The 16,467-nt window shown below is 51.8% G+C and overlaps 1 protein-coding gene across 1 annotated transcript; it reads right to left on the bottom strand.

Moving 5' to 3' along the window:
• Positions 1 to 2,282: 2,282 nt before the first annotated feature.
• POMGNT1 (protein O-linked mannose N-acetylglucosaminyltransferase 1 (beta 1,2-)) lies at positions 2,283 to 16,376 on the bottom strand. Its single transcript, XM_048946218.1, has 22 exons — positions 16,269 to 16,376; positions 15,602 to 15,781; positions 13,212 to 13,320; positions 12,702 to 12,817; positions 12,337 to 12,402; positions 11,949 to 12,062; positions 11,177 to 11,294; positions 10,771 to 10,869; positions 10,130 to 10,257; positions 9,929 to 9,999; positions 9,553 to 9,628; positions 8,427 to 8,510; positions 8,236 to 8,277; positions 7,979 to 8,037; positions 7,630 to 7,702; positions 7,204 to 7,332; positions 6,751 to 6,876; positions 6,522 to 6,586; positions 5,861 to 5,905; positions 5,606 to 5,741; positions 5,013 to 5,122; positions 2,283 to 4,852 (listed from the first exon to the last, which is right to left on the bottom strand). The coding sequence occupies exons 2-22, from the start codon at positions 15,710 to 15,712 to the stop codon at positions 4,750 to 4,752; spliced, it is 1,980 nt and encodes a 659-aa protein (XP_048802175.1). The 5' UTR covers positions 15,713 to 15,781; positions 16,269 to 16,376; the 3' UTR covers positions 2,283 to 4,749.
• Between the last annotated feature and the right edge of the window lie 91 nt (positions 16,377 to 16,467).

The following is a 16,467-nucleotide window of genomic DNA, read 5'->3' as shown; positions in this document are numbered from 1 at the left end:
ATTTATGGCAGGGCTATCAGATAAGACAGGGATAGCAGAAATGCAGGGTGTTAGAGCTGATATCAAAGCTGCTGGGTTAATCGTTAACGCTGTGCTGGGCAGGACGCAGCATAATAAAGTTCCAGTAACAATCCTCAATGCCCCGTTGAAGATTAATTTGCTGCCAGGCTTTGTTGTATATGGATGGGAGGTGGCCCATGGGAGGGGCACGACCATGCCGGGCACTTGGGGACAGTCCACTGCCACTGGGACCAATGGAAAAAGTCTTTTCTTGGGGGCAGTTTAGGCACCTTGCCGTCCCTCGACACCTTGGTGCCAGGGCTCTCTGTGAAGCAGAGGGTGTAAAAATGGGAAATCTGCTCTCCAAGTTGGGATAAACTTGGTTTCAATGCCTCTCTTGCAAGAACAGGGACAGGGCCAGCGTGTCCCAGGCACTGGCACCCCTATAGCATGGAGAAGTCTTTACCTATGAGGATCAGGACATCATCCCATCCTCCTGTCTTTGCCTTGAGGACACCTCCCTCCATCCATGGAGCCATATTGATCAGCATTGCACTGAGGGCACTTCATGCTCCTCCAGCACCTGTGGGTACTGAGATGCCTACAGAACAAACATGATGCAAGAAGAAAAGCCACCAGAAATTATGCAAAATTACTCTTTCCCTCCCACCCCCAAGTTCTGGAAAGGTCAGATTTCATGCCAAGACTATTTTGCTTTTGTTTAATTATCAGCCAGCTCCTGGGACATGGAGCAGCCTGGACAGGTTCTCCTTTGTAAGGCTGCACAAAGGCAGTGGGGCCGGGCTGCGGGGGGGCTGTGGGGCTCAGACCTGGGAACCAGGATTTGGATGACACCAGGGCCGAGGGGGGGGGGGGGGTTGGGATACAGGAGCTGGTACATCCCTGCCTCACTCCTGTAAACGGAGCTCTGAGGAAACTAATAGCCCCTTGGGTTTTGATGTGTGTGGAAGGGAGGGGGAGGTCTCACCCCCACCTGCCTACCTTCCCAAGGGTCTGGGAGCTGGTACCCTATAACCCCATGGGCCTCTGCTGCTTCCACAGCACTGAGCTGGCAGAGTCCCAGCACTGCAAGGATTGGTCTCTGGAGGAGGTGGATGCAATGGAGAGGTGATGGCTCTTCTCTGTCCCAGAACTGCCACGCAGCTGGGGAAAAGCCTCTAGTATCTAGCTGCGCCTAGACCCTGGGAGGCAATGGGAGTAGGCTGGGCCTCACCCTGGGGAGTGGGTCTGGGCTGGTTGGGACTGATGGCTGCTACCTCCACAGCCCAGTTTCATTTGGATCCTGCTGACAACAGCCACTTTTGTGCCCTGCTCTTCTCAGAGCACAGGTCCCACCCCAGCCCTTGCCAGACCCCTACTCTATAGGATGCACTGCTGGGACAGGGCTCCAAGCACCTCCTTTTTATTTTGTCCTTACAAACACACTTGGGTTTAACAGCCCAGGCTGAGGCTGGCCTCATGTCCCCTCCTGCTGCCACTTCCTTGTGCTGTGACCTTGAGCAGAAGTTGGACATGGAACAACAACAACAACAAAAAAAATCCCTCGTAGCCTATTTCACCAAGAGGAAAGAAGCCCAAAAGTCAGAAAGAACTGAGACCTGTTCTGGCTGCTCACTGCCCCCACCCCAGGGACACAGAGCTGCGAACCAAGGGTAAAGCAGGGGATGAGGGTGGTAGTGGGCAGCACAGCGGCTCATTATACACGAGAGCCCATAGGCAGAGTTTCCGTGGGTTACTGAACTGCACATAATAAAAAAAAGCTTGAGGAGGAAGCAGCAAACCTGCAGCAGCCACCCTGGCAGCGGGCAGGGCTTGGAGGACCTCTGCTGGCACCAGAGCTGCAACAGCTCCAGCGATGCTCAGTCAGAGATCTCACACTGGATTGCTCCCAGGACATCACCATGTATGCTATGGGCAGAAGAGGGGAAAAAAAAACCCAACAGGACAGCCTCCTCTATGCCAAACCTACATCCCTTTCCTTGCTATGGTTCAGGGTTCAGCACACCATGCAGAAGGTAACCAGGCTCTGTGCCAGCTCTCCCAGGACATACCAGAAGGCACAGAGCCCTTAAGGGCTGTTCCTTAGGAAATACATACCCAAAGCAGGATATCTGGACCAACAGCTCTGAGTGCAGGCTCCTGGCTGTCGCAGAGTCCTGTAGGTGGCACAGAGGATGTGGATCTGTCCTTTCCAGGCAGACTGGCCGGGGCTGGGGATTTGAACCCAAGGTACACGAAACCAGATATGAAACACACCCAGCTCAACAGCTGTGCAATGTTTATTCTTGAAAAAATAATTCAATTCAGAAAGCGGCGAGCCCTGGGGATGCCCTTGCCCCCAGCACTACCACAGCTGCCAAACGGGAGCCTCACGTAGGGAATGGGGATGGACGGAGAAGAGCACCCAGCAGCTCAAGGTGGCAAGCAGAGAGGGAGGGGATGAGGAGCTCCAAGCCCATGGGGAGAGCCCTGCTGTTTTCCCTGGTAGCTGCGGGATGGGGAGCAGCACACAGGGGAGCAGAGCATCCTGCCCATGGCACTGCCATCCCCTTAGCCCAGGGGTGAGAAGCAGGCCCAGCCTGAGCTCCACCAAATGAGAGGGGAAGGGGGCACTGGGTCAGGGAAGGGATATGGGGACTTGGGGAACTGAGATGCCAAGGGCATCACAGCAGAGAGTCGCAGAGGTTCCTCCAAAGCCGTGCCCTGGGGAGCAACTGGCTTTCCCACTGAGGAGGCAAAGTCCCTTTCCCATAACAAGTAAATGACCTATTTTTTAATACTTACAAAATAAAAATAAAAGCCTGGCGATCCACCACCTGTGGGTTGCCGCACCAGAGCCCCTGAGAAGTGCAGCACTGGGGGGTGGCAGAGCAGGGAAGGGTTGAACCTGAGCCCCAGGGCTGGTACCGCAAAGCCTGAAGGGTGCCACCACCACCCTGCACCCTCAGGACAGATGTGCCACCTGGCAGTCCTCTCCTGCACCTGCCCTGTCCCAGGCACTGCATGTCCAGCAGCACTGACCCTACTGCTGGTGGAGCAGATTTGCTGGGTTCAACATTTATTTTCCCTATCCTGGGCAAGGAAGTGAAGGAAATGGAGCCAGGGTAACAAGACACACCTTCCTGGACTGCCTCCTTGCAGGCTGAGGGCTGCTGGCTCTCCACACTACTTTCCTGCTATCCTCCCTTTTCCACAAGCAATAAATAAAGAAATGAGTGTAGTGTAGACCCCAGCAGGTGCTGGGGTTTGTGCTCCCAGGAGACCCTGATGCTCAGTTCACAGTGAGAAAATGAAGAGGGTGAGCTCCTGGCCCAGAGTGCTGCACCCTAGGGGACAGCCCTCACATACATTAATCTCTGTGACCACAGGGAAAGGGCTGAGCAGCAAACCCTGCTCACAGGGACAAGCCAGAGCACCCATGCCTGAGGATGCAGGACCTGGGCAGGGAACTGATCTCTCGCTGCACAGATGAGATGGGAAGGTGCACTGAGCAAGGGACTAAGACAGGTCCTAGTTGGGAGGAGAGCATTAGTACCAAGTAGATGGGGGTGAGAGGGGGCCTGGGGTGCTTCCTAAGGCACAGGAAGGAAGATTAGGACCCCCTCCCTTTCCACAGAGGGCGTACCAACTTAGGAGAGCCAGGCTACCCATCCTGACTCAGCTCACAGCTTCCTTGCTAGCTTCGTACCACAGTAAGGGTGGAGATTGAGAACAAATGCTCCCGCTCCACTGTTAGTGCTAGGGTTACCCAGATGGGGAGGAGGGAGAGGTAGGGCTACAGTACCACAGGCAAGGAGCATGCCAGGATGCAGCACCTCTCTCTACAGTACCAGCTGCTGAAGAGCCCAGGTCCAACTGGACTCTGCAGCTGCGGGATCCCCGCTCACTGCTCCCACCTCGCTCTACAAGGCACTTTCATCCCCTACTCCTATGACTTGGGAAGCAGAGCTGCTCCCCATGGAGAAAGTGGGTGAGGGCAGTCTGAGCAGCACCACACAGCCTGGTCCTCCTCCGTCGAGTCATCTCCAGCTCCCAGAACTGCAGGGAAAGGGGAACCTGACTGCCCTCCAGATGGGGACAGGGTATCCTCGATGCTTCCACAGCAAATCCAGCTCATCCTCAGTGTTCCCTTTTAACTATGAGCTAGGCTGCATCAGCTGTGGTGGTCCAGAGTGAGATGTCCAACCTAGTACAGTCTTCAAGGTGCATCCATTGTACGGGAGGAAAAAAAAAAAAAAGAGCTGGAAGATCCCCTCTTTACCACTGTGCTCACCACTGGGCAAGGATCCAGCTGGGCAAGAGTTAATAACACCCAGCTAGAGGGCTGCAGCACTTGTACATGAGCATGCTGCCTTCTTGGAACTTTGGGGGCAAAAAAAGGGGAGCAGAGGTGTTTCTAAAAGCCTCCTCCAGCCCCCAGCCGAGCATCTCCTTCCTCCAACCTTGCCCAGCCAGGGAGCAATGGGAGCAGCATTAGTAAAGAGTCTGTGTTAAAAAAAAAAAGTTCCTTGGATGGGAAGGTGGCATATCTACAGGGAAGGACTCTGCCCCCATGCGAGGGAGAGGGAGACCACAACAGGGGGCTGAAGGCAGCCCAAGATCTCATTCTGCAGCCTGAAATAAATGTCCATGTTAAGTCACCAGCCTCCAAGAGCTGCTGCCAACTCGGTTTCTGCACCATGGGTGTCTCTGTCTTCTCCAGCCCCATTCACTTCCCAGCTACCAGCCTCACGTCTGCTCTGCTGCAGCAACTGCTGGTACTGCCACCGCCCCCTCCTCCTTGGCAGGGGGCTCCATGTAGACTGGCATCACTGATGGGGGTTTCTTGGACCTGCAGGTAAGAAGGCTGGATGGGAGATGGCACTAGTAGTACCACAAAGTCCCAAGAGCAAGCTGGGACAGAAGCAGAAGACACAGTGTCCTGGGCAGGGGGCAGTGCCATGAGGATGTAGGGCAAATGTGTAGCAAATTGCTATGCCCCTGATACTCACGAGTAGGGGGAAGCAGGGACCCCCACCACGAGGAAGTGGTTTTTCTTTCGGAAGAGCCGCCACAGCCCCTTGTGGTTCCCACGGACATCCAGATCCCAGATGTGGAGGCACTAGGATGGTAGAGAGGGAAGAAGAATCAGGGCTGGGATAAACAACAGTTGAGTGTCCTCCAGCAAGTAAAGAACCATCACCCCTGTCCTCACAGCAGAGAGAGAACATCAGTTTGATGAGGGCAGCTGAGGGAAACACACCTCCACCCACCATCATCAGCAAGAGTAGATGGGGAGCCTGCTCCACTCCCATCCCTGCTTCAGGGCAATGTGTCTGACCAGCACCTCCAGGCAAATGATTCTAAACAGCTCAGGCCATGAGCTCCTACACAGGGAGGCCATAAGCTTTATCACCACAGAGCCAAGAATCAACCTAAAAATGACCCACTGTCCTCTGTAAACACAGCTTAAACATCACCCAAGATAAGCATGAATCCGTTTGCTGAGCTCTGTCTATACCATGGACACAACAAAGAAAAGCAGCCAGATGTTTCCCAGCAATGCCAAGATCAGTGAAGAGGATGAGCCATGTCAGGGCCTTACCTTGGCGAGCTGAGTCCAGGTGGTGAAATCTGCTTCCTGCTCCATCTTGATGAACATGACATAGACCTTGCCCTCCGTGTCAGGCACAAAGGAGTCCTCACAGGGGTTCTTGCTGTGGTCCAAGACTTCAGCCTCACTGTGGAAACAGAATGAGGAGAGGCAAGCAGTGGACAGGGCCACCTCTATTCCTTCTGCTGTCCTACTTGATCCATCCAGGAAGTTCTGTGGACTCCCATCCTTCTTGCTGGCACTTACCCCAGGAGCCGATGAATTTCAGCCTCATAAGCATCCTTCCTCAAGCTGTTGGAGGAAAGAGCACAGAGATCAGGGCACAGTTAGTGCAGTAAATTTCAGTTATCATGGGATGATCCTTGCTTAAGGCTACCCCACTGTAACACTAACAGACAAGTTGGAGACCGTGGACAGAGAGCAGAGACCATCATATCTCTTAGCAGGATGCTGCAGCAAAAAAATGACTGTTTACACTTGCCAGACCAATTTTGAACTGCCCCTTACAAAGACTCCATGTCTTCAGAAGAAAATAACAATAAACCACAGGGCTAGTTGCATGCAACTTGAGAGCTCTAAGAGCCAGCTTGGAGGATCAGGCAGTGAACAGTGAAATGGAGTAATAGAGACAGATGTCTGTCCTCCAATGTTAATGGAGTCTTACAAACAAGAATGAGGGATGCTTTGTGCTCAGGCTGCTTTCGGACTTCCTGGAAGATGGGTTAGCTACATGCAACCTCCCAGAAAGCACCGTAAGGATTCCCACAGTGGAGCACAAGTGCTGTGAATAGAGGTGACTGATGGCTGTTGTTTGGGAAGGAATCTCCATCCTTCCATCTCCAGTATAAGGAAAAATGATCGGGTCATGCAGCTGCTTTACCCAAATCTCCTTCCAACTAGCACTTACCTCTCCACATTTTTAAGCTGAACATTTGGAACAGTGTTGAACTTGTGCTTTTTGAAATAAGCTTCCTGGTAGGAAGAGAGGAAGGAGACAAAGAAAACAAGGTTCAGCCAAGAGTGAACGGTGCTTGAAGGTCACCTCAAGTATCTTTGCCACCTGGAGAGGTGTGCGGGTCAGTGTTTGACACCATGACAGGGTCTGGGAGAGCTGCTGGCTGAGGGAAGTCACTCACATGAAAGTAGCCATTCATGTTGAGGCCCACAATGCCGAAGTGGTAGGAACGCGAGATGTCAGGGATGATGCACTCCCGGCCCTTCCTCTGCTCAGGCATCCGCATCCACATGTCCCAGTCCCAGAGCTGGGGAGGAGAAACTGCTGCTTGCACTCAAGTTTGAGGATATCATTCAGCACTGTGGCTGTTCAGGGACTTTCTGCATGCCCCCTCAACCTCTAGCTGACACAGTCCCAGCTTGCCTGAGCTTTTGCAGCCAACTCTATGGCTGGTTACATAGTCCTCAAGTTAACGCCTATCCTAAATCCATTCTGCTTGGGCATCTACCCAGGTGAAGCTCAGGAAGAGCCAGGGCTCCTCCAAGAGCTCTGTTCATGACAATCAAGTGATGATCAGGGACTGCCGATGCACAGAGATGTGCTGCTGAAGACAGGACCCCTCTAGGATACTCACCTTCTCTGGGGTTGGCCACTTTGGTTCCAGCTCATCCTTGTATAGGCTCTTCCGAAGAACCCAGCCCAGGCCTGGCATGGTCTCCACACGGTACAAGAGTGAGGGGTCCTCAGCTGTGTGCTCATAGCCCTGCAACATTATGGGAAGCATTCAGCACCCCAAGTGCACTCCATGCCCCTCCAAAGCAACTTGCCCTATCGTATGCTGGCTCCCAGCTTGCAAAGCAGAGACAGTCACTGAGAAGCACAAGGCAGCAATAGGATGGCAGTTTGCAGGAGTATTTCCAGGGCTGGAGAAACACAGTCACCCAGGTTGATAGGACTGGGGGCAACCCTGCTTTACAGAAAGCACTCAGACCTCACCCTGACTGCGTTGGGAACAACACAGGGCAGAGCTGTCTCTCTTCCACCATCCTCTTTGACCCACCTGGTCATTCCATGCTGAGATGCAGTACAGGCTCTCATCTTCCTCCAGCAGGTGTATTGACTGGCTCAGAAAGCTGAGGAAAGAGTTTCCCAGTTCCTGGTTAAATATCCTTCCCACAGACCAGTTCCCTGGTTAAATATCCTTTCCCACAATGCAAATTCTCCACCAAGGGATGAGCCATCCACAACTACTAGGACTGTTTAACCCATCTCTTGGACTGAGGTGGCACATCTTGGCATAAGCACGTGTGCAAAACAGATCAGTAGCTCCAAAAATGAAAAAAAGGACAGGATCCACAAAATCCCAGATGCCCAACCCAAACAGAAGCTCAGTGATCCAACAGCTTTACCTGAAGAAGTCAACAGAAATGTCAAGATCTTCCTCCAGAACCACAGCAAATTTGGCATCCTGTAGGGCAGAGGGAAGCATCAGAAGGACGAGAGGGCCAGAAGAGTGCAGAGACACCAGAGAGCATCCTCTAGGTGTGCTGCTCCCTGCCCCATAGGACAGATTCCACATCCCGTGAGACAGGCTGTCAAACACCACTATCCCACAGACACCCTGCGCTGTCTCACTCCCAAGGGCCCAGGTAGAGGTCTCACTTACTGGGAACAGGTTGAAGGTTGCAGTCAGACTGGCTTTGTAGTGCTACAAGAATAGACACATAATTGCCTGTGTTAGCATCAACTCCCAGACCACAGGGAGGGGCTGTCTGGCACCGCTGTGGGGCTAAGCCTGCCTCCCTCAAACACTATCACAGGAAATTACTCCCCCAGGGGCTGGTAAGGGTCTCTCACCTGAGAAACTCTGGCATTTTTAATGCTGATGGGAGTGTGCTGGATTCCCGAGAGGCCAAACAGCTCCACAACATCCATTGGCTCCTGTAATGGGAATGTACAGAGCTCAAATACGTGGTTTAGGACATGTTCTCCCTACCCTCTGCCACAGCATCAGCTCCCTGGAACACCAACAACATGTCTATAGGATTTCCTTTGCATGGCTGTCCTCTTGAGTGCAGGTGGGGCTCCAACCAGTACTCTGCTGAAGGCCTCATGGCAAGGAGCTCACCAAATCATCTTGGCCCTTCCAGCTTCTAAATATCTCTAACCTTGGCCATAACCTCGCTAGCCCCACTGATTTCTGTACCCAGACTTGTATCCAAAGAGGCCTCAAAGTTTCTAGTCCCCCATGGACAGTGCAGAAGGAAAATAGGTGTATCTAGGAATATCTTGAGCTGCTTAGTATCAGGATCACAAACAACTAAATTTTCTTTGACAACTGCCAAGAAGAACCTCTGTCCAAGCACAACCTCATCGTTTCTGGGGTAAGAAATAATCTTAGAACCATCAAAAACTCATACAATGGCTTGGGTTGGAAAGGACCTTATAGATCACCTAGTTCCAATCCCCCCTGCCATAATAATCCATGTCTGGGCTAAAAATCCCCTGCTCCAAGATGGTCTCACCAAGGCCTTCTCCATCTTCATCTTGCCCATCCTACCCCCTAGTTGCAACTGAGGGAAGGAGCTCCCATTACTCCAACAGTTCCCCCTTTTCTTTTTATCCATCATGGCAGCACAAACATCCAAGCTGCCCCCTCACAGATGAGGGATACTGCTCTAGTTGCTATGGCAATGGATGCTACTATCTTTAACAACTCTGATGCACTGCAGTAAGAGCCTGCATAAACACACCAGCTGCCCCAGTCTGACAGTAGTGGGAAAGGCCTGCAAGGGAATGAGCCTGTTCTCTTCCCCAACTTCATCACAGGGTAACTGGACAATACTTTACAGGCTACTGCACAGATGAGCTAGAAAGCTCCTTAGGCTCACTGGGATCCCAAAGGCCTGACCTGAAGCTCACTGTGCTGTCAAAGCTGTGGGAACAAGGACCTGGTTACAGGGACCCCCGGGAGCGCTCTCACCTCATAGTACCCATCGATGAAGACAGTGATCATCTGAGGATTGACGCCCTGAGCTGACAGCAAGGAACGCAGCATCCTGAGGAGAGACAAGGGGGCCTGAGCATAGCACAGTCCCAGTGAGTCCAGGCCACCCTACACAGGAGTATGGATCCCTTGGGTTGAGGTAAGGGCACACAGTGAGGGAACAGAAACTGGTGCCCTGGGCTTTTCCCTTGTCCATGGCCAGGGGCACCAGGACTTGTGCCAGGTGGTCTGCCCGCATTGCTTGCACAGCCATAGGATAAGGCTGATCCTATCAGCAGGATGCAACAGAAGGCTTAATCATGTATGGTCTCATGGCCCAGAGCAGAGAAACCGTGACCCCTGCAGTGGTTACCTGTACAGGTAGTTGGGGCGGTTCCCTGCAATAACAGCTACAGGCACATCGAAGACTTTATTGTCTTTGAGCTGGAAGAGAAAATATGCGAGTGAGGCTGGGTGAGACTATGCCACACCAACCATGTGGTCCACTCAGCAATGCTGGAGACCCTGCCAGCCTCCTCCCAGTGCCTTCCAGGTCCTTTGTCTCGGTACTCACAGGATCAGGGTTGAACTCAATGGGCGTGGGGTCTTTGCAGCTGCAGACGCTGCCATAACCTTCCACTTTGCTGCAGAATCTTCTCCGGCGGCGGTTCAGCTCTGTATCAGGCCAGTGACACTCAGCATCTACAGACACCAAGGAGAAAAAATTACAGACTGCTCATTCCATGGCCTCACGTTGTGTACTCGTGGCTGCCATGCAGACGGCCCATTGTGGGCTCAGCTGTAAGTAAGCCAGCTCTTATTGCCATGAACAAGCATCACTGCAGGATATAGAACAGAACCACAAGAGCCATTTAGAAACCATCCCCTCTGCATAGCCTCTCTAAGCAGCAGCGGTCCTTGCTCAAGATAACAGTCACAGTGATTGGACCAGGCCTAATTTGAAGAGATGATGAATGGCCAGACCATGTCCTCAGTTCCTCATCCTCACCTCTCTCTATTACGTCTGGAATTGCCATGGAAGCAGGAAGAAGGAAAGCTGGGGTCATTTTAAGTCAGCATCTCATCACAAACAGCCTTAAATCAATCCCAGGATGCTACTAGCAGACCTGTGGCTCCAACTCAAAAGCATCGAGAGCTGCGGGCAGACATCCCCCAGAGACATCCAGCAACACAGAGGAAATCTAACTTCCTTACCTTCCACAGATGTCAGATGAACTTCTGTCTTTAGTAGTACAGGGTCACCCCATGTTGAGAGGGCAGGTGACTTGGCATGCTTCTCTCCGTATACTTCCCCTGGAATAGGGACACAAGGTCAGAACTGCCTGGTAGGGCTCATCTGAACTGTGCAAAGAAATGACTAGAGGCTGCAGATCAGGGGAGTGGCTTAGCATCTTCTCTCCACTTCAGGGCCTCCGGGGAGCTGCTGAAGGGGCATGCTCTGCTTTCACTCCTTTCCCTTATCCCCAAGAACAGAGCAGCTTACTCTTTGTGACTTGGTGCTCATACAGTGTGTTGAGAATGGACTGCGACTTTCTACCTTCATTCTCTCCCCAAAAGGGGCTAAGAACCATCTCCCAAGTAGTGCTAGACTCATACTTACCTCCCTTCTTCCCCACAAATGTCCACATGTCTCTCCAGCTTAAGAATGGTGCAACTTGGCTCCCCAGGCTTTTCAGGACATTCTTGGCTGTGTCCTTGAGGTGAAAAGAGCCTTCATCCTGCAATAAAACAACCCCTCAGTTGAGGTCTGCATACAAGGAGAGCCTACCATCAATACCAAAGAGGTACGGGACCCATTTCCTGAAATCAGCTCAGCCAGAGACCTTCAACAGCAGGTTCCCAAGATCTCCATGCCACTAAACCTGCTGTTTTTTTTCCCAACCATGACCTGTGGGCAGGCCAAAGGAGTCAGAGTTCTGTTTCGTTGAGGGGAAAGCGGGGACAGAATGTATCTACCAATACTTTACACATGTGAACCCACAGCCTTAAAGTGCACCGTTGCTCACACAGTAGCCTAGAGCCAATAGTCTACAGCTCCTGCCAAAACAGCCTGGAACTGGCATAGTTTAGGACTGGCACAGAGCATCTCCTGGCCAGGTCTCAATACATCCTTACATTTCTTCGTGTTCATTCTCCACCTTATTTATAGCTGCAAGCTCTGATACTTGTTTGTTCTTGCCCTGCAGTCTTGCTGGGCACACAGCAATAACAAGGAAGAATGAAAAGACAAGGCAGGTGATCCAACCAGGGAGACACAGCATAGCTAGAAATGTGACAGTTAGCCTTAGAAATGCTCAATAACATTCAGGAGTTGAGCCTGATGGTGTCCTGACTTGAAGCAACTTCTCTTCTGACACTAAAGTCACATCTACCTTAATGGTGAAGATCAGGATCCGGCCCCGGGCAACCATATTGAGGAAAAGTACCATAGCTTCATCTTCATGAGGAGAATAGGTGTCAAAGACCCTCTTGGCCATCACATGACCCTGTTGGTATTCAAACATCAGATGTATCTTAAATTCCATATGACCAGGACAAGTAGAATTACAGAAATCTGCCTCGGAAGCCTCAACCCAAAAACAACATGAATTCCTTTTTTAGTAGGTCCACTGCAGGAACCTTTTGGGTGATTCATGTCACACTCTGGCAACTGAAAGCAAACACTCTCAGGGACTTTGTCTCATACATCAAACAGATAAACAGGAAGGACAAAAACAGCTCAGGAAGGAAGAGACACATAGATGTGCAGGGATGCTTTACCGTAGCCTGATTTAAGACAATGACATGGATCCCTCTTCCTTGCTCCCGAGCCTCATCTTCCAGGACCTGCAAGTGGAGAATTGACAAGAGCCTAAGCTAGCATCCCTTATTCCCTGCACATCCAGCAGGGCCCCTAAACAAAAGGTTAGTATCTCCCCTGTTGAGATTTTGGCTTTGCTCACAGTATTCATGAATGCCAGGGTAGAAGATAGTGCAGGACAGGACAGCATCTCCAGTCCTCTAGGATTTTTTTTTTTTGTTAAACCAACTACAGAGTTTCTTCTCACTGCCCACAGTTCAAGGCTTTACCCATTCAACCCCAATCCATCATTTGCTCACAGGAACAGCAAGCAACCATCACTTACTGTTGTCCCATCCACAGCAACGTAGACCTTTGATCGGCTGGAGTACACCTCAACATCCAAGACCTTCTTGTTGCTCACAGGGTGCCTAGGGGCCTCCACATTCAGCATCTCATCATCTACAGGAGAGGAATTTCCAGTCTCAACCAGCCCAAACACCTCTGGTTTGTCTCTGCTTGTCCCTAGCCCAACCAAACCTCTAGGATCTGATGCCTATCAGGCATTCCAGTCCGTTTGACCATGGGTCACAGTCTAAGGGGAAAGCAAGTAAAGGAAATCCAAACTAGCAGCAGGTCTGGTCCCAGCTATCCCCATGTATCTATCTATCTTCTGAAGCTATACATGCTAAAGCCTTGAGTAGACAGACCAATAAACATCCTTTTCTTATCATTTTTGTTAAACACATAGGCACAAACCTGTCTTCCATACTGTAGCTCACCACAAGTTTTACTTGACTTAAAGAAATTACTCTTTTCCCTCTGATTTCCATCCCTTCAATGAAATGCCCCTCACCATAGTCCTGTGCAGACTCCTCTTCCTCCTCATAAGCAGCTCTCCTGGTGTCCAAGATCAGCTTGATGTTCACAATCACAGTTACAAGCAAGAAGAGGACAGCACCTGTCTGCAATGCAGGATGCTTTGTGTTAGCAACTTGTAAGTAACAACCCCAAGATCAAGCCTCTTCCCTGCCATAGTCTGCAGGGCACCCCAAGGGGATCTTGCTAGGAATCTTCAGTACCTGGCATTCCCCTCTTTCTTCTAGGGGAAGAGAAAGAGAAGGAAATACAGATGACAGTTTTAGGCTGAGCTGCATCTTCAGCTGGAGAGCACTGAGCATTTGATACATGAGAATTAACTCACTTCCAATGTGCTCCTGTTTCCAGATATGCAAGCAGATTGCTACTAAAATACTAAGGCTGAAGGTCTCCAAATGCATAGAATTTGCTAATTTGAGTTGCAACTCTCACAGTAACCTCAGCTTCTGCCCCTACTGCAGCATCACTAAACTTGCCTCTCCCTCTGAAATCACAGGAGGTATCCAGGATATTCACAAGGAGGAAGAAATGCTGTGTGACCAAAACACAGCAAAAGCCAAAAACTCAGATCTAACTTCAGGAAACTGCACTGTGTGTGAGAACAGCTCACAGCCTTACAGTCTGCAGCAAACTACACAGCAGTTCACAAGGATGCAGATGGTGTAGTGATGGGAAGGACTGGGGCTATGGAGCAGTCCACAGAAACCCCCAATGGCAGCATTGCCACTTCCCATGGCCCTGTGCATACATTTGCAGTATTTTCCCTTGTATTCAGAGCCAGAGTAAAGTAGAAATGATTCCATGCCATAAGGATCTCTTTTTGAGACAGGAAGACTTGGATCACAAACATCCAGTGGTGGGAAGCAATCAGCACACATGTGAAAGCTGCAAGAGCAGCACTGGCCACACCAAGAGAATGGTCTTAGAGTTGCAGTGCTGGCCTGGGATGTACAATCTTGATTGGTTTTGGAAGTCTCTCTCCCATTGCCCACCAAACACCCACTAACTTTATTCCTAAGGATCCTTGTAAGAACACCTTCTCCTCAGGCTCTCTGAGGCCTGGTATGGGGGTGAGATCACACACACTGGTCTGCTACCTTGTCATCTACTGCCTCAAAGCTGCATGCTGCTGCTATCACTGCCGTGCAGCCAAACGGGTTCAAAAGTAATTGAGGAAAATGAAAAAACAGCAATAAAACAACAGATGGACATGTAGATAATGTGACAATATAAACACCACTACAGCATTTTAGCTCAGTAGCTTGTTGTTGACTCAGAACTATGATCACCTTTCAGGATCAGAGCACAAAAAGCTTTTAATTGGCCAAGAACAGAGCTTGGGCTTGTTGCTAGGAGCAGGCTGTGTGCAGTAGCCAGTAGAGAGGTCTTTGTTAATAGACATGTTAATACCAGGGGAGCAGTCTGTGCTCCCAGAGCTGGCAGGCTGAAGGAGGCAGCATCAAGCAGGACCAGCAGCCAGGTGTAGCGTGGTTGATTCAGCCAGGGATGCTGATAGAGACCCTGCAGCTGCAGACTTATAACAGCAGCTCTGGTTTACACATTTTGAGCTCAATTTTCATCTGTGTCTTAATTCCTATCAGTACCACAACAGAGCTCAGGGCAGACAGGCTCTAGCTCACTGCGCCCACCACAATGAGCAGTACTGGCCTGAGCAATTGGGTCCATTCCCAAGCACTCCAGGGGATGCAGGACCGAGCAGTCTGCTTCCCCAGGGAGTCCCTGTGAGCCTACCCTGCACCATCTGCCTATTTTCACCAAGTCCTGCTCATCTCAAGAACAGCTCCTTTTCTGCAGCGCACTACTCAGTGGTCAAACCCACCCTGTCCTTACACCCTTTAGGATGCCAGCTTGGCTGAAGATTAGCTGTTTTACAGCACAGTCAAGTAGGCCTGGAGTTCCCCCAGACACCAGCTGCCTCTGGGGCACAAGATCCCATACCTCAGCCTATTTTATTTGTTCACTTATAGTGAATGACACCAGACTTGATTTGCAAATCATATTTGTCAGGGATGGTCCTTCATTGCAGGCAGAATCCTGCTGCACAGAACACAGGTTTAGAACTAGGCACATTTTCATCTGAAAGTCTCCCAGGAAAGCCTGAATAATTGTATCTCCAGTTGTAACCAGTCCATTTGCAGATAAAAGGAGCTGGTAGATATGGCAGACCCTGCCACACACGAGCACGAAGCTAGCAAGATGGCTTTTCTAGGGACAAGTTATACATCCCTGATACGTTAGGTCACACAGGACTCCTAGCAGACCCACCTCCACCCCCACTTCTGCTCCATAAGCTTGTAAACCCCAGATTATCCTCCCTAATCCACCACAGGCTTGTGAATGAATCACCTGGCACAGCTTCCTCAGCGCCCGCTGGTTCATCAGCTTGTACTTCCAGGCCAGGTACCAGCTCCGCTTCTTGTGGGACTTGATGATGGGGTTGTGCTTCCACTCGTCCATAGTCACAAGGGCCGCATGGGGTGAGGGTCAGGATGCGCTCAGCTCCGCTCGTGTGTCCATCGGGGCTCCCTGCCCAGATGGGGTAGATACAGGATGAGGTGCAGAACCTCTGCCCAGCACAGCCAAAGCCTGTCACTGAGGGTGGCTGTGAACGAGGACGCGACACGGAAGCTGCACAAAACTTCCCTCCCCACCAGCCCCTCAGGGACACAGGGCTTTGCTGGAAGACCCCATAAGGGAGGGCAACGTGAAGCCCTCGATCTCAAGGCCTAGAGAGGACCTCTGCCAAAGCGCCGGGGAGGGGTTTTCCTTCTGGAAAGCGCACAGGTACGTTGCGGGACACCGGGCTGGCAGGTGCCAGGGCCAGCAGGGGCTGCGCAGCTGCTCCGCCCGGGTAGCGCTGGGTAGCTGGTAGCCCAGGCCTCCCCCGCATACAGTGGGAAGAGGAGGCCGGAGGAACGGGGAGCACAGGACACAGGGGGCCACGGGGAGGACGTAGGGGCGTACCGCACAGCTCAGGGCGGCACAGAAGCTGCGCTCCGGCCGCGCTACTCACGGTGAGTGCCGGCAGGCGGTGAGCGGGGCTGGGCCGAGCCCGGCTGGGCGCCGCCGCAGCCCCTCAGCACCGGCGGGGCCGCGCCGCTTCCGGCGCCGCAGAGACGCGAGGGGGCGTGGCCTCCCCTAACTCCTCCCACTGAGCGCCGCTCTGCGCTGCTTGGAGGACTTCGCTGGTACGTGGGCAGGTGGCGGGGCGG

This window comes from Lagopus muta, chromosome 5 (assembly GCF_023343835.1).
Source record: "Lagopus muta isolate bLagMut1 chromosome 5, bLagMut1 primary, whole genome shotgun sequence".
Classification (NCBI taxonomy): domain Eukaryota; kingdom Metazoa; phylum Chordata; class Aves; order Galliformes; family Phasianidae; genus Lagopus; species Lagopus muta.
Note: the sequence above shows the minus strand (reverse complement) of the source record. Positions and strands in the feature narration are given on the sequence as shown.